Here is a 21,862-nt window from a genome sequence, read left to right as displayed (position 1 = left end):
CTGTGGTCAGCAGTTCATATGTTCATTGTTGAGAATAAACCTTTTATTTTTTATTCTTTTTTAAAGATTTTATTTGTCAGAGAGAGAGCACTCACAAGCAGGGGGGTGGCAAGCCGAGGGGGAAGCAGGCTCCCCACGAAGCAAGGAGCCTAATGTAGGACTTAATCCCAGGAACACCACCTGGGATCAGGACCTGAGCCAAAGGCAGACACTTAACCAACTGAGCCACCCAGGTGCCCTGAGAATAAACATTTTAAAAGCAGCACCTTCAGTTACAATTCTAGATAAAGTAGTTTACTGATAATAACAGTTTTCCTATAAGTCCTTAAAATTGATGATTAGTTCTCATATATTTGGAGAAAATTCTAGAAATCCTTCATTACCTCACCCCACCCCTCCAGATTATATACCTTGTCCATCAGCACTTTAAATGTTCAGAATGATTATCAACATTCCTGATCCTTGTTATCTTGGATTAAAAAAAATACTTTTTAGGTGTTGACCTTAAAAATTAAAATTATATTTAAATAAATTGAATATATTCTAAATTTCCTAGAATTTAGACTGTATGATGCTCAGAACATTTATAAACCAGATTTTTTGCCTGATCTGTCTACATTTCTGTTTGTGTCCATAGTATTCGGGGAAACTGGGCTAATCTTTTAATAGTAACCTTAGTCACACATTCTTGAGTTGACTCTAAGAGAATCAGTTAACCTCTGGCGATTGTGATTTCTGTTCTCTGTGGTGGGAATTAGCATCCACACTTGTTCTGAGGACTCTGATTATGTTAACATTGTTTTTCAAATGCTTTGCAGTCATTTGAGTGAAATTTTGCCTCCTTAATTATCTCTCTAAATTTTCTTCCTTTTTAGCATTTTCCTATTTTAATTGTAAGATAAGAAATGTATGATCCCTAAGTCCCTCTCATTACGACTGTAATTTGGTAGGCATAAGGGTCAGAAAATTCATTTCTCCCAGTGGTTTCAGCCCAGGATCCTACCCCAGCATCCCCTCAGAGGCTGCCCCGAGGGCTGCTGAGGGATGAGGGACAGAATCAGAGAGCAGGTAAGAGAAGGTCCCAGCAGCCTGCACTCTCCCCGTTACGGGGATTCCAGTTTTTGCCTACCAGATGATCTGAGACCCATGCCTTTTCCTTTAGAGATTATGATTTAGTTTAAACCAGCCACCATGGACTGTGAGTCTGGCCCCTACCCACTTTAATCTGAATTAAGCCCAGAATCTGTGGCATCATGAAATTAATTCCAGGCAGAGAAGAGTGTTGTGTTTTGGTTCCCCGTGTGAGACGTGTGCTACTGAAGAACACGGCAAGGACAGTCTGATTCAAGTTCTTTGATGGCGCTGCCGGGTTGCAAACCAGACATTTCCCACAGGGTTCCAGGAAATGTATTAAAATACACACTAGAGGTAGAATGATTTGCTTTTAACATGGAAATACCACTTTTGTGAAAATCACATTTCAGTCTGTCGATGCCTTCTGTCTTAGTCTGCTTTGCTCAGATTTCACTGGTTAAAGCCCAACATTGCAATAGAAAATTCTGATTGCAATAAAAACTTCTTTCTTTAGATGTTTCCCCATCTGCTTCGTCCGTGACCAGCCTCTCTCTCTCCCAGTGAAATCAAATCTATGTGTAGCTGTTTTAATTCTTAGGAAAGTAACGGTGGTAATTTGATTCCTCCAAATCCACTGAGAAAAGATGCATCATCTGAATAGAATATTAAGGAGACTTAATATCTTTAAAAAGTCTTTCCTTCACAGCAGCATCTCTACCTTCATAAATTAAAGTAAGATTTGAATGCTTTTCACCTTATTCATCCCACTTGCTATTGTAGTATTCCTATTTATCTGAGGGCATCAAACTAACTTCAGAGGATATAAGCAAGAGAGCATCTCATATCTTAGAATCTTTCAGTGGCTCCACGATTTGCATCTGCTTCACAATGAGGCTAAAATAAAGGGTAAAACTGTAGCAAAATATGTTATAAAATATAGATTACATATATTTTAAATGCTTTGCCAATTTTGAAATAAAGCTGCGTTTATAAAATATAAATATTTTCAGTCCTTTTTTAATTTGAACACAAAACTACTTCTCTTTCCTACTGACCTATTAGTTATAACCACTGTTAATGGTAAGCTGTGGTCGTTTCCAGTTCAGTAACTCAGTGAGTCAGGAAACTGTTTGCTGCAGATATCCAGCTGCAGATATCCAGAGGCCGACTCAGAAGACCTGTGCCCCACTGTACCTGTTTAGTGGTGAAGAAATTCACCTAACAGCCCCATGTGGGCGTGTACTTTTATTCTAACTGCACATCTGAGAAGGCTCCTCTAGACTTTGGCTTATGGGTGGCTGCAAAAACATGAAATTTAATGTACTTTCTGACACGTGTTAGGAACATAATTAAAACCAGCATTCCCCAGAGTTTATCAATAACCCTTAAAACAAGAAAAAAAATTAGATGTACGTATCACCTATCAGCGAGAACTCACTTATATTCATTCAGTCTTCATAAACCAGGCTGAAGACCACATTGAGAATGGTGAGGACAGGTGGGGACTCAACTTGGAAGTTTATATTTTTCCCTTAGGTAAGGTTATGTCCTCAGTGTCCCTAGTGAAAAGCTCTTATTCTTACGCCCTTGGTGAGCACGTGATACCACTGAAATATTCGAACCGTTTTGATGCCAGAATGACCTATAAATTGCAGAACGTGCCATTCCTTAGTGGGGGCATCATGGGTGGAGGATTTCTTTGTGCTGTTTGCAGAAAACATGTTGGGTATGCTACTTTTCTTTTGTAATGGGTTAAGAAAAATCTTTGATGGTGGAATGGGTTTTACCTGCTTGAAATAAGGGGTTACTCTTGCCATTTGCTAGTAACCAGAAATGTGTGCTTCTTTCCAGCTGTTCTTCTGTGTATTTTTAATTGTATGCACTGTCTCTTTCTGTTCTAATGGCTGCCCACGGAATAGGCTGACCTCTGCTCTCCGTATGACATCCTGCAGTCGGACTTTCATCACATTCGAAAGACTGTTGACACTCTGCTGGCACTTGGGGAGAAACCCCCACCACCAACTTCTGCCCTCCGCTCCAGGGACCTTCTAAGCTTCTGTCTTGTCCATATTCTCTTTATAGTGCTGATCTATATCACTTACCGCTGGAATGCTCTGTCCGCCTAACGCCTGCATGTGCACCCACACTCCCTCTGCTATGTCACCCTGATCCATCGCAGGCCCCTTCCGCCATCTGAGCCTTTGCCTGGCCGACTTCCCTCCCTGTCATCTCTTGAGTGATCTCCGGAGTTCTGAAGCCGGACATTACGCGTCCGATTTTCCCAAAGCACAAACTATTTCATAGAACGCAGTTGCCGTTAAAGAATTTCTCCCCCTCACTGGAAGACAGCGACCAGTGTATCCAGGCCTCATGCTTTCTCATTCCCATAGTGCCGGCAGTAGTGCACTGCAGTTCTTCTCTCTCTCCCAGGGAGCTTCGCTGCCCTGGGTAGAGCGGAAGATTCTCGAACAGTTGTAGAGGGGATTTAGGGTATGGAAATCTTTCCTTTGGGTCAGTGTCGGATCCTAATTCGGGACTGGGCAATTGTGTAGAAGGGCTACCTTGCAGAGGAGACAGAAAACTGGCATTTGGGGCCCTATTTGGCCTATTAAAGTCTTTAGTAATACCATTATTGACCAAGTTGAAAAATGCCATTGGCAAATGACTGCTTTGCTGGCTATGCAGTTGGCTTCCTCCCTGTTGCTTGCCATGGGAGCTGTGAGGGGCACCAGGGAGCATTGCTGCCCACTTCCACAGGGAGGAAGCCCCTCTGCCCTGCCCTGCCGCATGAGACCTAGCTGTGCAGGGGGTCGCTGGAAGGAGGGTCCGTGGCTGTTAGAGCGCCACCTGGAGGATTCTCTTGCACGTCACTTGGCGCATATTTTTACTTTTTGCTCCCTGTTAGGTCTACTCTGAGCTCTTAGGAAAGCGTTTTTCAGAAGGGATTTATATTTTTAAATAATGTAATGGGTCGTTTTTCTTTTTTGCTACATCACATCATAACTGCAGGTCAAGAATGTGATGGGTTTGACTGTATTTGCTTTCAAATAAAGCCATGAGTCATGGAACATCTTGGTCCTAGCACTTGGGTTACTATGGCAGAAGCCAACAAAAAGAACACTCTTATTTTAGAAGAATGTAGTGTCCCTAATGACTTCAAATGTCTATTTAACCTTTGTTTTCCAGTGACATTAGCAAGCTGCTTCTACCTTAAGTGAGCTTACAGGATTATATATAGTTAATATATAACTTTTGGAGCAATGTGATCAGTTTGTGACTAAAAGAAAAAAACCCACTAGAATCTTTTCTTGGCCAAGATATTCCTGGTTCTGGGATGTCTTTCTCTAATATGAGAACGCCCTGCCCCATGGTTCAGACAGCTTCCCCTAGGCTTTGCATTATATCCGGTTGCCAAATACTGTTTCTTAAATTCAGGAGATGATGACATTAACTTCCTCAAGATAAATTTCTAGTTTACTCATATGCAAAGGGTCTACATCGATGGCTTCTAAGAAGATAATTTTATTTTTCTGAATGTTTCCATGAATCCAGGGGACTTGAGAATATGGAAGAACCACACAGTTAGAAGAGTATATTTATAAATATTCTTTGTTGCTAAATCAGATTTTCTAATGGGAATATTCTTTACATAAGAATACCTTGATTTACCTGAGCTGTTCCCTCCTGATTTTGTGTGGATTGGTGAAATACAGGGTATGCAGACGCCACTTAGCTAACCTCGGCTGTGTATAAATAACCCACAGATGTACTGAATTGCTTTTGGTGCTATCTTGTACTCTTCAATCTGTAACACAATAAAAGCCCTTTGTGCAAAGTCTAATGAACACCCTGAGCCATAAGTTGTTTAATAAACACATTGCGGGTGATTATTCCAGGTTCCAGTCAGCCCATTGATGCCCTGACCTGTGGCCCCCACCCCCCACCCCAGAGCAGCTCTCTGGGTCTCCACCCAGCTCTGCAGTGCACTGTGGCTTCCCTTAATGATCCCTGTTTGGGTTTTTTTTTTCTTCTTTGGGAGGGGTGGGGGGCAAAAGGGAAGAAGAGCCATGACTTACAGGGTGGCACTTGAAAGAAAATTCTATCAATAAAAACTGAGTAGAGCAATCATGTGAGATCAGATTTAATTTTCAGTGCTGACTTGATGGCATTCTTAGGCTATGTTCATATTTCAGTCCTGGCATCCAAGGATTCTTTGGATGCGCTTTCATTTCTCATGCCATTAATGTATCTGTTCCCTAACGTGCTGCTCCTCTTGGGATCTGTGGGGTGGTATTTTTTTTTTTTTTTTTTCAGTCAAGTGGTATGGTAACTAGCAGAACACAATTAATTTAGCCCTTTAGGCAAAACTTGGAATGAACTGTCTTGCCCATTGTCAGGCTGTTCATTTCTATTTAGAATATTAAGCCTCTCCATGGTTCTTCCCTGAGGTACCCACACACCAACCCATATGCTCGCATGAGGCCCGCCATTACAGCATGACTGGGGATGTAAGCTGACGTGCTTGTTGTCTGAGCGGTGGGCAGGGATTTAGTTCTATGATTTATATGTGCATCCTAAATCTCCTTCCTCACACAAGAAGGACCATTTTTCCAGTACCTTCAGTGCCTGATAAAAGGAACCCATTGTTTATTTATGTTCTGTCTTTGAGATAGAAAGATCTATTTGAAAGAGAAAGTTCTCTTTCTCCAGCTCCTCCAACTGGTGACAGCTCACCCCTCAGTATAAGGATTTCCACAATATGTCACAACTAATGTCTCTTCATTCCCTCTATTTATGGACTTATGATTCACATGTGGCTCAGTGTTCAGGGCAAGACACTCACAGAATGGGGCTGGTGGTAAGGGATCCCGCAGAACTCAAAAGTAAGACAACCGAGTAGGAATTTCATCAATGAAAATAGGTTTAAAAAAAAAGGCGCTTGATACCCTGATACCTTTTTTTGTGACTAAGAAATTAAATTCAGTGCATGGTGGCTAGGGTTATCTCTCTAAAATCCATGTTGCTCTATAAGGACAAGACATCCTAAGGACAAAGGATGTCTCACCTTACAGGGTCCAGTACTAGACAATGGATTAAAATTTCAGAAGCCTGAAAGTGGTTTTGGATTAAATGAAAAATATTTTAATACCATTTTATTTCAGGGGATTTAGGTTTAAAATTAGGATTCATATTTTGGAAGTAGTTCTCAATAAACAATCAGATATATAGAGAACGTGCACTTTTTTCCTTCTTTGAGACCATCAAGGTCCAGTTCCTTGGCTCTTCAGTGTGATTTTATTTGTGCTTGTGTTCATTTATTCGTTCTTCTAATACCGAAGGAACACTCTTAGAGTAAGGCTCTGTCATAGACCTTGGGGATACATGACCCTGTCTTCAAAAATCCTGCAGTCTAGACCGGGGGTCAGCAACATTTTTCTGTCGAGTACCAGATGATAAATATGGCGGGCTTTGTGGGCTCTGCAGTCTATGGGACAGCCACTCCGCTCTGCTGATAACAGTCTGAAAGCAGCCGTCAGCAACCCCCTGTGAACAGGGATGGGTGTGTTCCAGTCAAACTTTATTTACAAAAACAGGCTGTGGACTGACTTTGCCTGCAGGCAGTGGGTTTTGGACCCCTGACCTAGTGGACAAAGCAAATGGAATTCAGGGTGACACAAGATTCTGTAAAGCAGGGGATTAGACCTGGTAGGGAACGGGGAGTCTGCAAAGCCTTTCCGGAACTGCGATGTTTTTACCCCGAGACCTGAAAGGTATATAGGAATCGCCAGGGGACAGGGGTGCAGGTTCGGGAAGTGAGGAAACGAGCAAATACGCGTGGAGAATGAAGTATTCCCGAGGGAGGACGCACTTGGTGGTGGCAGGGCTGGAAGGCAGAGACTCGAACGGAAGGTGACAAGTCTCTAGGAGTGGGACATGGTCTCCGTTTTACATGGGAAGAAACCGACCCCAGAATGCTCAGGTGGCAGGAACTTGAAGCTCGCTCATGTGCAAATAACATAGATGGTCCTGCTTCACGTTCAGTCACTTCAGGGGCAGGAACGGGCGTTTGAGAAACAGACTGACAGATCTGAACTATGCAGGCATCAGTGACTTCATCTTAGTCCAGCGGCTGGCCGGGGAGGAGGTCCCTGGCTGTGTGGGAGCACAGGGAACTGTAGAAAGAGGAGAGCCAGGCGGCCGTGCTCCCGGGAGGCCTCTTCCACCCGGCCCAGAGGTCTGTTGCTCTTGATGAGAAGAAGCCCAACAAACCAGGTCGCAGAGCTAACTCCTGTCCCCAAATCGAGGGTTCTGTGACCCCCCACCCAATGTGAAATTTGATGGCGCTTCTCAGAATAGAGGCCCTTTCCTGTCCCCAGGGCACAGATTCACCTCCAGATGAAGAAATTTCTGGGCAGCTGCCTGATGTTGTAGAAAGAGCCCAGACTGGGAGAGGAGACGCGTGTTCAAATCCTGGCTCCTATACTACCAGCTTTGGGACTTTAACAAAGTTACTTAACCTCTCTACGTATCAGTTTTGTCATCTGGAAAAGAGAGCTATTACACCTGCCTTGCACAGCTGTCCTAATGAAATAAGCAATGCAGATCCGTAGTGTTGGCCCCCAGCATGTAGGAGGGGCCCCGGAGATCTTTCTGAGTTCGCATTTACTGCTTATGGCTTCCCTGTTTTTTGGGGCTCTAGAAAGAGTTGGGTGACGGGCTGTGAGGGAACCTTTACTGATTCCGCCATTGGAGAAGCAACACAGAGTACGAGCTCTTCAGGGGCCATGGGAAGCTCTGTGTTTATGGAAGATACTCCTTTATGACTCTGCCCTGTGCTTTAAAAGGAAACACAACAGTGGTGCCGTGTTCTCCAGGAAAGCTGCTAGGCTCCTCTAACGATGGATAAATTTAAATGCATTTAAAGTCAGTGTGAACGTACAGTGTTCTCTGCTTTAAATCCCTTTCATCCAGGTTTACATGGCCCTTCTCTGTCACTTCTGATCCAATTATAAATGTACAGCCATTCCTTCTCTCTCCCAGCTTCTGGGTCACTTCTGGGACCCTCCCCCCAAAACTCCCTGGCCTATGCAGAGGCAGGACTAGTGTGGTGGAAGATGGCCTTCAGGCCATCCTGGCTACCCTCTTCATTTCCAGCAGGCTCCCCTCGCTCAGCCTGTCAGCCAGTGCCTCAACTCATCATTCCTATCAGTCTTCATTCCAGTCCTGTGGTAAAATAACAGAACTGCTGCGTTTTTATGTTTCTGTTACCTTAGGCCAGTCTTTGTAGGTACCTCCGACACCATCCAAGTAATCTGAGGGTACTTCTGGGTTTCTTCAGGGCATCTGAATGAAAGGAGAAAGGCAGAAAGGAATTGAGAAGTACCTTTTTATGTCCTCTGTGTACTTCTCATTGCCAGCTCTGAGGGTGGAAGTGAGACTCGTGGGCTCCACACCGGATTTACGAGTGAGGAGACCAAGAAGGTGAGAAATGCCGCTTGGAAAACTAAAGGCCGAGTAAGGTAGCTCAGTCTGTGTCGTCTCCAGAAGTCCTATCAGTGGGAGGTTGAGATCTCAGTACTTTTCCCCTCCCTGTCTCTTTGGAGCCCCTAACCCTTCCCAACCATGGCCACTAGCTTGGAACCCTGGAGCCAGCACTCCTCAGAGGGACCAGTGCAGCCATTAATGGGGCCATGTTGCATCTCAAGCAGGACTGAGTTTAGGGCACGTAGCCCCATAAAAGCCATGCTGTACACAGAGTTTAGACCCTGTGGAAATATTAGTACTTGAATTCAGGCACATTTAGGACTTAAACACTGTGGTCAAGAAGCAAAGTGTCTTTCAAAATGCCTTGGGAGTATTTATTCTTTTAAGATTTCTATTTGCGTTCCTTACCGAGCGTTCTATTGATCTGTTACTGCTTTTCTCGATGATTCATTGAACCAACATGCTCATAAAACCCTTTGTAATTTGATCCAAACACTTATTTAGAGTTTGTTGTTTATCTTTTAATTAATTTGGTGTTTTTAAAAAAGGTTTTATTTATTTATTTGACAGAGAGAAAGTACACAAGCAGGGGGAGCAACAGGCAGAGGGCAAAGCAGGTTCCCCAATGAGCAGGGAGCCTGATGCTAGGCTCAATCCCAGGACCCTGGGATCCTGACCTGAGCCAAAGGCAGATGCTCAACCAACTGAGCCTCCTCGGAGCCCCAATTTGTTTTTGTTTTTGTTTTTTTTTTTTTTTTTTTTTTGACACTTAGAAGCTTTAAACTTTAAGGCAATCAATTGTTTTTATCTTTTGTAATTTTGGGATCATTTCTTAGCTTAGAAAATTCTCCATTTATTTATAAGAGAAAATGCTAATGATTCATCTCTGTTTTATTAGGAGAGATGTTCATTTAACTCTTTATTAATTCATTTTGAATTGATTTTAGCATATGGTGTAAATAGAAGACTTTATTTTTTTCCCCCCAAGTAATGCCTCGTACCAGAAGCTTAACCATAATAGTGGCCATTTGTAATTTCCAACAAAGCCTGATGTCAACTGGGGTGCTGTGGAGATCATAAGAATGGGGTAAACACACCCCTGCCCCTGTGGAACCAACCTTAACAATGAAATGCCAGATTGAGGTGCTTTCACAAGCCTGTGACAGGTGGCATGGGGAGAGGATCTACCCTCACATCTGGCTATGGCCCATCTTGGCCTCATGCATGGCTTGTGATGCCCAGCTCACACAGAGCCTCCCATCCTTCCTCAGGCTGACATGGGGCTACTAGGTTGTCTAGCAGCATAAATGAATGTCCACCAACTATGCCATTGACAAGATAATCCTATTACGATACAGAGCAGACATGCAAAATAATGGTTAAAATTGTGTTCTAAAGAATCAGTTGCCTTATGTTGACGTGGCCATTTCTTAAGACCTGGTGCCAGACAGAGAGTCTGAGGTACTCTGCATTTACCACAAGTTAGGGAAGGAGGAGGGATAGGGGTCATAAGGTGATGGAGAGAGTGCAGGAGAATGATATTTTCAGATGGTGGAACAACTTACTGGAGATGTCACGGCATGTCCTTTGAAGATTTTTCTAAGAGCAGCATGCCTATATTTGCGGTAATTTATGGAGAGCTCTGCACTGAGGAGGCAGGAAGATCTGGTTCTTCAAGCAAGAGTCACATGAAATGAAGCAGAAGCGTCCAAGACCCTAACTGGCCTCATGTTAAACCCTGCATCCGCTGCCTGGGGCGTGACACATATCTCATTTAAACTGTCCTTAAAAACAGCACTCGTTGGGCTGTGGAGGACATACCATGATCTGTAGACAAGAGGAAGTATTTGCTGTGAAGTCTTTTCCTAGCCAAGGAGATTCCCCTCACTCCAGAGCCAGATGACAAAGGTCTGAGATTATTTTGTTGTGTTCTTTTATAAACTGCTTCGTTGAGCATGTGGGGTTCTCCACCCAAGGAGTGATTTGCGTTGATTATTTTCCTTGACTTGTATATACCGGCCATTTCCCAAGAGCAAAAATACAACATGAGAAAGTAACAGGACATTTGTGTCTTTGACAGTTTTATGAAAGAGTCCTAACAGACTGTTGAAGGCTGTGGTTAAAATTACTTATTTACAAGGCTGTTCATAAACCATGAAGAAAGGATACCAAGGCTACCGCATACCTCTATTTCAGAGATCACAGCAAATAAAATCAAGGTTTATGGCCAGTAGAATGGTGCATGGTCTGTATAAATGAGTGTACTAGTTCCTTTACAACGTGTGAGAGGCTCTGTGCCATTTTGCTTTACAAGAATGTAAGCTAATATAGTCTTGGTGTTTGGTTTCCACCTGACTCTTTAGCTCAGTTATTTAGCATACAGGTTGTTGTTGTTTTTTTTAAAGGATTTTTTTAAAGATTTTATTTATTTATTTGACAGATCACAAGTAGGCAGAGAGGAGGAAGCAGGCTCCCAGCTGAGCAGAGAGCCTGATGCGATGCGGGGCTGGATCCCAGGACCCTGGGATCATGACCGAAGAAGGCAGAGGCTTTAACCCACTGAGCCACCCAGGCACCCCTTGGTGGTTTTTTTTTTAATGTTTCGATCTATTGCTTATTTCAAGATGCTTGGGAGACTTTCTGAAACAAACTTCACTTGTGAAAAATCGTCATTTTCTCTGCAAACATGGAAAAGATCCTTGCCAATGGGTTGAAAGCAAGGGAGGGAGCACAGTCCGAGATACTCAGACAGGCCTATGTCAGAGCTCAACTTAACTCCTGTCAGTGGTGTCCTCTAAGATTTTATGATTATGTTTTTGGTCACCTAAAAATTGACATTTTGTTCTTCCTTTTAGGAAAAACTGTGTCTACCCCACCACATCCTTGAAGAGAAAGGCCTGGTCAAAGTGGGCATTACCGTTCAAGCCTTACTAGATGTAACGGTAACAAAGACTCTGTTCACATGAAACCAGCTCCTCTCTCCTTTGGGTCGGTTCAGACTCTTGTCTCGTCAGAGATCTTGAACTCTGCTCTCAGCACCTGTTCCTCCTACCCTCCCGCTCACTGCCTGTCAGCTCCCTGGCTCTGGTTGCATTGAAGGGAGGACAGAAGGGAAGATTTTCCGCCTTTCAGAACTGACTTCCATTGTTAAGATTTGAGAGATATTGACCTTAAAGCCAGTGAGGGAGCTGTCACTGAAGGACTGAGCAGCACATCAATGCCTTTTACAACCTCCTTCATCCCTTCCACGCTCACCTACTGCCATTACCAACACACCAAGCACAACCGTTTTTGCAACAAGATGCACTCGTTTTATTCCAACCAAACTTCTTGTGTATTTAGTGGGGGGAGGGGGACTCAATCAGGTATTCCACCACCAAATTTTTCAAGACGTTTCTTGAGACCATTGCCTTTTAAAAAACTATTTTCGACATACAAAATATTTATATAAATATTATTTATTAGTGAGTTGTTATTCATCCTTTGGATGCAAATTGTAAATTAGGAAACTATTTTATTACTGCTTTTTTGTGGTTAAACACTTTATTTTAATATTATAAATATTGAATTATTTTCTATCCTCTTTGGTGTGCAGTAGTTCTAGGTCTCAGTAATCATGTTTTCTGGTGTATGGGACTCAGCCAAAAAAAAAGCCAAAAACAGGTGCTTCTGTGACAAGAACTGTTTTCTGGGGAGGCATTATTTACACTTTGGTTTATGGAACATTGGTTTTATTTATATTTCTGCATTCCATCCAGTTTCCTACATTCCAGCAGCCCTGTTATCCTCTCATATAACGAACTGACTGAAATCAAGAGAGCACCCCAAAGTTATTTGTAAATAGCTGTGATGAAAAAAAAGGCATATTAAACTTGAAGATGAAATGTGAACAATTATTTTTTTGGATTCAGACTTATTTTGGTATGCACAAAACATTCACGTTTTAACACAAAGAAGTAGTAAGTGTTAGCATCATGTGTCCTGAAGTATAATTTTGCACTGCAACTTGGCTAACGAAAGAAAGTCTAGCACCAAAGGTAGATAGCAAGGAAATGGTCTAGGTAAGTAGAGGTAATAAAAAGTGCATTGTTCGATCAAAAGCTTTTGTAAGGACAGCTTTGACTGAGTGAGTGAGAATGGCGGACGGCACATGGGACCTGGATCAGGAAACCGGCCCTTCTCACACCCACCAGTCTTAAAAGAGGAAACGATTCAGAGCAGACATGCTCATTGTGTTGTAATTTAGTTGGCACTTCCATAAAACGCTGCGAGATTCACGGTCTCTGGTGTGAGACCACAGAAATGAGTTAGCCAGTTGGTGGGGCAGCTGCCTGCTACACCAAGGCAGGCTTAGGAGAAGGCTTAGGTAAGTGGTGTCCGGAAGACTGAGTAGCCTAGGGAGGAAGGAGTTCCGTCAACACAGGACTGGAGAAGAGCCAGCAAAGGAAAGGGACCACCCATGTTGGCTCAAGACAGCCACGTACGGCGTCACAGACACGGTTACATGCATGCGCGTTGACCCCGCAGTTACAGATAGCCTGGTCATTCGTCTTTCAAAGTCTCGTGAAGGCTGACGGCAGCTTCACTTCTGTGAAAAGCCACTGTAAGTTTTGAGAGCAGCAGCCGCCACAATTCATAAGAGAAATAGAAGAGTGAATGCAAAACAAGACCGCAGGAGGGCAGTATGCGGTGAACACAGACGACCTTAGGTCAATGCCAAGACTGCCCTCTGCTGGGCGAGAGGTGGGGGGCAGTTACTGGAAATGGTCGTTTGGATTGGCAGCTAGCAGTTATTTCCTATCAGATGTACTGTGCACTTTAACCTAACTTAAAATATATTTTAATATTCTTCTGTACTGCACAAATACCTGTTTTGTCAAACAGCATAATGATGTAAAAGAGAAAGGCATCTTGGGCAAAGAGCGTATTCAATGTCAACAACATGCCAAGGTCGATAGAGAAATAGGAATTTAGATTGCTGCACCTTGATGGGCATTCAGAACGCAGGGTCCTGAAATATTTTTTTACGTGTATATACGGCAAACATGAAGCTCTGTAATCCTTGTTCCGAGAGATTTTTTTCCCCCCAAATTAAAAATATTTCTTTTGATACTAATCTTCAATATTTTTCTTAAAGTTGGCTGTATAATACAAATGGCTTCAATATTTTGTGCAATGGCTTTTTTTCCTTTTAAATGCAGTCCTTGTATGGCTAAGACGTCTTCAAGATCCTTGTACACTGTTGATATGTGCAATAAAATGTGCATGGCCCCTGAGAGTACCGTAAGTGGACAGAATGTACATAGTGCAAATATCCTTTCTTTTATTATTTAACAGCCATTAAAACTTTGAATTTGTACAAACCATCTTCTGCCTGACTTACCCATCCGATGCAAACGTTGACCATAGTCACAAAAGAAATCCTAGGGTGTTGTTGCGGAAATAGAGGGTAGCAATTATCTAGTGTGTGTGTATATACATATATATACACACACAGTGTGTGTGCATCTATAATATATGTATCTTCCAACCTTTTTTTTTTTTCCTCGAACTAAAATCTTCCCTGGAAGCGCAGAACATACAGCAGTTAAAAGCAGCGTTGCTGTGGTGAGGGGGAGTGGAGGGGTAGACTTAGGACCCTCCACCTGGCCCTTGGGTGGCGGCTCCAGAAGGTGTCACTGAGGAAGCCCAAGGGCTGTGTGGTGCGTGTTGTAGAACCACAGGATCTGGTCCTCTCTCAGCTGCCCCCAGTGGGATCTGACCCGCAGAGAGTAAAGTGGCTGACATGATTGTGCCTCCCAAGAAGCCAGGCTGAGGTTTTTCCCACACGCGCAGCCTACCTCTGGTGGAAGAGCATCTGCTTTGAAAAATTCAGGTGAAAACAAAACACAGGACACCAACAGCCCAAGTAAGCAGGGACCAGGGTCAGGGCCTCTGCATTCAAGATCCGTTCCTCCTGAGTTGAGAAAACCAAGGCATGGCCGACAGTGTTCCGTTGGGCAATGCTGCTCCTGTGCCCAACCTCAAGCTCTTAGGTATCTTAGTCTATCACATGTCGCACAAGCCTAGCATTCACAGACACTTGGCCCTGTCAGTTGGCTGGAGCACCTGGGGAACATGTGAAGGGCAAGCAAAAGGGAGGCCACGGGAGCAGAGCACTGGGGGGACCTGGCAGGCAGAGGGGGTGGGGGACATTTGCACTGGGGTCATCCATCCGGTTCAGCCATATGGCATTGGCTGCAGCAGGGGACTGTCCCAACGACCGAGTTCTGGCCAACAGTTGCGTGGGGGAGCTTCCCAGTTCTTCCTAGTGAGTCCAAGAGATCCAGGCAGTAACGACCTCAGTGGGGCTGGTTATCTAATCTGCCGTCTCTCCCAGGAGGTCAGCTCGGAGGGACCAGACCCAGTTGAGTCTGGTCTCAGGGGATGTATGAACTCAGGGAGTTCTCCTAGGAGCTGGTGCTCCTTGTGTGGGGGGCCTGTGTGTAAAGCAGGGCTCCACTACCTTTACTCCTCACACCCACATACTAATGGGCCATCATAATGGCCAATATTCATTGAATGGCTACTGTGGGTCAAGTGTTTTTCAGCACTAAAAAGATGCCAGTTAGAATTAACGAACTTCGCATAGAGTATTTTAAAGATTCTTGCCAAAACGCTATCAGGAAAGGACTTGTGGACACCTATACTCAATACCACATACGTCAGGGAACTAACACTGCCTCCTAAATCAGAGGTGTTTGTGGTTCTTACCTGACGTTGCCCATGTGGCTATTGTTTATTGATTCAAGTAGCCTCCTTACTCAATTGCCAATAAGTCTCTTCCCCAAGATTCTCATTCTTTTCCTGGTAACTGGAGACAAAAGTCCTAAAACCCAGAAGAGACCTAGAGGATAACGCTGACATTCAGAGAGAATTAGGGATAAGCAATTTGTTCAAGCTCACATCAGGTAAGACAGAGGGCAAGGCAGGGTCAAGTTCAACTGTCCAGCTTGTGTCCTTTTCATTGTACAGAAGGCATCCCAGCAGAGCTCACCTACTGAAGTTCCTAGAGTTTGTTTGTTTGTTTTAAAAGGTATTGGGCAATTCTTAGGATGTAGAGATACAAAAGAAGGCAAACTTGTGGGATAAACTTGATAAGCTGAGCCTATTGGGACTGGTTTGAATGCTAGCTAAGACAGATCAAGGCCAGGGAAAGAGGTTGAGGGAACAGGCCCAGTGGAGAGGAAGTGTTCCTCGCATTGAATGAGGTCGAGGAGAATGCTTCCAGTTTCCTTGCCATTTCTCTCTCCCAATTTGGTAAAACATTACTATAGATTTTTTTTTCTAATTTTGGAATTTTTATCTGTTTATCAAAGTGATACACATTTATCATAGAGATTTTCGACAGTATGAAGAGGTTGGAGAGGATCACCTGTAATCCCATCATATAGGGAATGTTAAACTTTTGAAATCTTTTCTTTGAGACATTCCTATGTATTTTTTACACAGGACAACCTTACATACTTTTTCCCCCTTGTTAATACTAGAGTATATGCATTTTCCCCAAGGTAATACTGTTTGTTCAAAGACAAAATGGAGTTCCCTGAACAGGCATTAATAATATTTTAGAAGCCCCCTCTAAAAACATCTAGTTGCTAGAATTACATGGTCTTATGTGGGCAGTACCTAAAAGAAGCAGACAGACCCTGAAATAAGGTTAAGGGCCATTAGGTCTTTGGAAGACAAAGGAAGTCTGCAGGGGATTCAGGAGATACTGCTAGAAAGGGAAAGTGGCCAATAGGAGGTACGTTTTTAAGCCAGCCCCACAGTGAAAGCCTGAAGTTCAGTATTGGCGAGAGCATCTCATATCTCAGAATCCTCCCAGCCCAAGTGCCAGGAAGTATTTATATCCCCCCAAAACCTCCCTCAACATCATGCCTAGAAATGCTTAAAAAAATAAACATATGCCCCTTTAAATGCTTTGCTTATATAAGAATATAAGGAAATCTCCAGGAATCCTAAGCAGAGAGGGAGGTAGAGGCCAGAGTATTACAATGAAGGTGAAGCCATGACCTTGCTGGGAGCACCAGTCCATCCTCTTGACCAGGAGACTGTGTATTAACTAACAGGAACTCTGTGATGGCGACAAATACATGGACCCGGTCAAGGTGAGTCCTGAGTTGGACCTGGAATCTCTGAGCAAAGCCAGCCTCCATAAAGGGCTGAGTCTTCATGGAGAGGATAAAGAGAAAAGTAGTCTGTCTACGAAGAGAGATGACAAGGAGAGTAGCCATCCTTGGGGGAGAGGAAGTGGGAAATGTTAGCTCCTGTCACTACAGGTCTCATCCTCCACAGATCTATGCTTTGAGTTTCTACTGCAACTGTGGCCTGGAAACCCCAAGATGAAGAATATTCACTTACAGTGTCTCAGGCTGGCCACATTCCAGGACACCAAGGAGAAGACAAAACAGTTCCTTACTGAAGCAGGCTCCACAGGTTCCCCGGGTGACACCCGGCCATGTACGAGCAGCCCATGCAAAACTACAAAAGAAGCTCTGAGACTTGAAGCCTCTAAGTTTTTTGCAACTTAGATTTGAGGGCAAGACCCGATTGGAGTTGGTAGGAAGCTATTCAAGGCTTTATCATCTTAGTGTGATATTAAGAGGAAAGTAAGTACAACACAGGAGTGGCGAGATGTAAAGAGATGGTAACTGAGATCTTCCCAAAAGTGATAGAGCATTTGAATGCTCAGATTCAGGAAGCACAACACATTTCAAGCAGGATAAGTAAAAATACATCTCGATCCATAGTGATCCGGTAAAAGCGATCCTAAAAAATGAAGACATGTCCTCAGATTTCTTCATTCTGCCTTCTAATGGCTGGGCGTTCCACTTGGTAAAGGCACTCGGGGACGTCTATCTGAAAAGGTAAGTAGGATCTTCCACGAGCGGGACTGGAAATCTGTGTCAGCTCACATCCAGGGCTGAGACAGCTGTGCCCAACCAGAAGGTCTTAAGAAGTACACCTATTTGTGGGCAGAGGACACTGTCCTGCAAACAGGTCTGGGGCCGAGGACTGTTGCCTGACGTGTCATGGAGAATGCAGGACGGACGTCATCAGGACAGTAAAGAGGCCTTTTCTGATAAGGTCAAAGAGGTGATGAGACCAGAGGGATGGGAGCAGTTAACCGTTGAAAATCCATCTGGCCACTCTGTGCTTTTTGTGTGCGGGACTTAAAGGTTGATTGGTTCAGCAATACTCAGGAAAAACAAAGCTGCTGAGGATTTATAGAGGGCAGTGGGGGCAGACTCGGTATTTTACAAGGTCACATGGGTGTAAGGTGGTGGTGGGTTTAGGGAGGAGAAGCAGGGATGGGCAGGCTGCCTGCTTTCCACTGTGTAGAAATGTCAACATACTTGGCCAAGAAGTTCCCTAAGAGCTATCACTTTTCTTTGAGAAGTAAAAGAAAGCTCTTGATCTCTTAGAATGTGATTTCCACATAAATACCTGCTAGAGTCATTAAAGCTGGGGTTGGGGACAGAGGGAAAGACATGCTACTGCCTGAGGAAGTTTCCATACAGGCACACCTTTCCCCTCAAAATATTGTCTAGTCTCCTATCTTCCCAAATCCTTAGTGAATGTTCTGTAAAGAATATTCAAGGGGCGCCTGGGTGGCTCAGTCGGTTAAGGGTCCCGCTCTTGATTTTGGCTCCGGTCATGATCTCAGGGTCCTGAGATTGAGCCCTGCATCTGCTTCATGCTGAGCATGGAGCCTGCTTAAGATTCTCTCTCAGCGAGAGAGAGAGAGCACAAGAGCATGTGCACATAAGCAGGGGAAGGGCAGAAGGAGAGGAAGAGAATCCCTAGCAGAGTCCCTGCTGAACACAGAGCCCAACCAGCGGCTCCATCTTTTGTGCAGGGTCTATGTTTTGTTGCTATGGTATCCTCAGGACCCAGAATAGTGGCTGACATATAATAGCTGCTCGATAAATATTTGTTGAACAAATGTCTTTGCTTTCTGTTCATTTTCCTTTCCATCCTTATCACTCTATTGAAAACACTCATAATAAAGTCACGGGTCCCATCCCAATGGTCTCTTTCAGTCCTTGTTCTATGTGATCTTCCTGCAGAGGGAAACCTATGGGATGGTTGAACACTTGCTTCTTAAAACCCAAGAGTTTTCTTCTGGGGACATTTTTATCTCTCTGTTCTTTTTTCATTTTCTTCATAGTCTTCTCGTTCTTTTTTTTAGGAGCACTTGGCACTCTTTTCTCCATGTTGAAGATCTCTGGGGGCACTCACCAGCAGTCGTGACTTACAAATGTACAAATATCTGCAATTCCCGGTCCAACTTCCCATCTGAGCTCTAACATGATGTAGCGCTGTGTATCTTCACTTGGAAGTCCTATAGATCCTTCCATCTCACGGTATTTAAAATTTAACTCCCTGTCTACCTTCCCAAATGCCGTCTTCTTCTCATGCATTTCCTGATTCAGTTTCACCACCTTCCCAGCCTCCTGAGCTAGGCATTATAGGGTCATCACCAGTGTGTCCCTGTCCCTGTTAGCTGGTCACTAAGCCATGCAGACCTTCCCTCAGAAAGGGGAGATCTCAGTCCCAGCATCTCCTCTCCATCCCTGCCACCTCAATGCCAGCCTGCGATGGCTCTCCCAGGGATGAGTAGTCAGTGGTCCCTCTGGTCTCGCTGTCTCCCGCTCCTTACCATCTTGCCCCTGCTACTACAGTCATGTTTATTAAACACAAATCTCGTGTCTCTTCCCTGCTGGAAACACCCTCAGTATCTCACCATTATTTATGCCATAGATTTCAGCACCATACCTGCCTTTACAATCTGTTCATGGTTTTCTGGCTAACGCCCTCTGGGGCAACCACTCTGGTCTCCTTTCTCCCTGGGCCTTGCTCCGGTCTCTGATGTCTCTGTCTTCTGTGCTGCGGTGACTGCTTGGAATGACCTCTCACTTCTTCTTGACTTTGTGAAGTGCTACCTGGCTTTCAAGACTTACAGTCAATGCCTTCCTTTTGGGGCAAGCCTTTTGCACTCCCTCCAGATGATCTCGTACTCCTTGGTGTTCTTGAAAAAGAATTTGGTCTGCTATATTCGAATGTTCATTTCTTTTTCTTTTTCTTTTTTTTTTAAAGATTTTATTTATTTATTTGACAGAGATCACAAGTAGGCCGAGAGGCAGGCAGAGAGAGAGGAAGGGAAGCAGGCTCCCCGCTGAGCAGAGAGTCCGATGCGGGGCTCAATCCCAGGATCCTGGAATCATGACCTGAGCCGAAGGCAGAGGCTTTAACCCACTGAGCCACTCAGGTGCCCCTTGAATGTTCATTTCTTAATACAACCCTTCATTAAGATCATATTGGACAAGATCATTTCACTGGGGAAAAGGGCATAAAAAGGCCCTCAATAATTCATCTGTTCTCTTATAGGAATCTTAATAATAAGAGTAATCATAGACACAAGTGTGATGAAGAAAATGAAATACCATGGCTGATGCCTACTGAGTGGTCACTACCTGAATGGCACCAGTCAAGGGCTGTCTCTCCGCACCCCCGGGAGGCAGCACCGACCGTAACTCCCACTTTGCACGGAGGTGACTTGTTCAAGGTCCCCCCAAGTGCTAAGCGACAGTGTAGTTTGGATTCAGATGCCCTGCAGTCTGTCTCAGAACGCATGCTCTTTCCATGTTACTATCAATCCTTGCTCTACTGCCTGAATGCCCTTGACCAAATACCTACAATCATAAAAATAAGAGTAAATAGTTGAAGCCTTTACTTGGGTTATTTTATTTGATCTTCACAATGACCCTAGAAGTAGGTCCCATTATTATCATCCCTCTTTTGCTCATGACGGCAACAAAAAGTTGTCATGGAGCTCTCTCTATCCCAGTTCTTTTTTTTTTTTTTCCAACCATTTATTTTATTTTATTTTTTTATTATGTTATTAGTCACCATACAATACATCATTAGTGTTTGATGTAGTGTTCCATGATTCATTGTTTGCGTGTAACACCCAGTGCTCCCAGTGTAATACGCGCCCTCTTGAATACCCACCACTGGGCTTATCCATCCCCCCGCCCCGAAACCCTCAGTTTATTTCTCAAAGTCCATAGTCTCTCATGGTTCATCTCTCACTCTGATCTCCCCTCCGCTCATTTTCCCCTTCCTTCTTTACTGTCCTCCATGCTATAACTTATATTCCAGCTCTGATGGAGGGCCCCAAATAGTGGGTACTCTGTACAGTCACCTTCGAAAGGGAGGTGTTAGGTCACTTGCAAAGGGGATGTGAATCCCAGCTCTGTCCAGCATCCTCTGTGAAGGGGCTAAGAAGAGTTGAGGAGGCCAAAGGTTTTCAAAGATGTGGGGTGCTGTGCACTTCCCCAGTCTTGCCCTGCCATGGGAAAGGGGAGCGTGGTCCCTCTACCTCAGGCCTCTGTAGATGGGCATACAGGGACTATTTGGAAAGGCTGATGTGTGCTCTCTGGAGTTTCTGATGCAGGGGCCTGGAATCTGAACTCTGGCCTGTGGGGTGGCAGGGAGGAGAGAAGGGAGCTGCCCTAGGAATGAACTGTGCTCCTCCCTAGGGTGCGGATGGAACACAGGCTTCCCCAGACACAGTCCCCCAACCCCGCACGAGGGAACTGCTCTGTGAGGTTGCTTTGAACTCTCCTGGAGGTAAGTTTGTGGGGGGTGCGTGGAATATGGCTGCAGCAGAAAGGCAGTGGGACAAACGAAATTATGAAATCCCTCAGAATAGAACTGAATAAGGCTTGTTCAGGATTATCTTCCTTTTTTAGAATTCATATTTTAAAATCAAAATGATAATCCCAGCGTCTGGGATAGCCTGTCTGCACTATGCAGCAAGTATGGGCTGGATTAGTCTACGTTTAAGGCCAGAACGTTCTATTAGTCTGTCAGGCGTTCTTTGTATATAGCTAAGAAAATGAGTTAGTTGCTATTTGCTCTAGAAAACTTTACTTTTTAGTGTGTGGCCTATTGTTATTGTCCTGATAAAACACTGGGTGGCAGTATTTTTACTGAAATGATTTCACAAGAGCTCCTAAAGCAGTAGGTTTCAGTCTTCTGAGAAGAATACTCCTGCTTAACCAGTAATGAGCAAAAAGGCAGTACGCCATCAATCCCCCACTGGAACAGCCTGTGGTGAAAATTATGACTTTAAATGCAGTGTTTTAAACACACACACACCCCAGGATGCCAGAACTACCATCCTGATAAAAGTCTCTTGCCTCTTCTAGTTCCCACCCCCATGCCCCCATTTTTAATAGTATTTGAATTTGCC

General features: G+C 44.2%; 1 protein-coding gene across 4 annotated transcripts in view; it reads left to right on the top strand.

Moving 5' to 3' along the window:
- The window catches only part of LOC111146919 (leucine rich repeats and calponin homology domain containing 1), a 190,776-nt gene extending 178,321 nt beyond the window's left edge, over window positions 1-12,455 (top strand). For 2 of the 4 annotated variants that reach the window (XM_022502685.1, XM_022502684.1), the window contains one exon: window positions 11,415-12,455. In XM_022502685.1, coding sequence (XP_022358393.1) covers window positions 11,415-11,525 — 111 coding nt within the window. In that variant the 3' untranslated portion in view covers window positions 11,526-12,455. Of the gene's footprint in view, window positions 1-2,993; window positions 3,396-11,414 lie in introns of those variants that run through there. The other 2 variants (XM_022502683.1, XM_022502682.1) reach the window with 1 other exon arrangement.
- Window positions 12,456-21,862: the final 9,407 nt, after the last annotated feature.

The sequence above is a fragment of the Enhydra lutris genome, unplaced genomic scaffold, assembly GCF_002288905.1.
Source record: "Enhydra lutris kenyoni isolate GAN:26980312 unplaced genomic scaffold, ASM228890v2 scaffoldscaffold15, whole genome shotgun sequence".
Taxonomy (NCBI): domain Eukaryota; kingdom Metazoa; phylum Chordata; class Mammalia; order Carnivora; family Mustelidae; genus Enhydra; species Enhydra lutris.
Note: the sequence above shows the minus strand (reverse complement) of the source record. Positions and strands in the feature narration are given on the sequence as shown.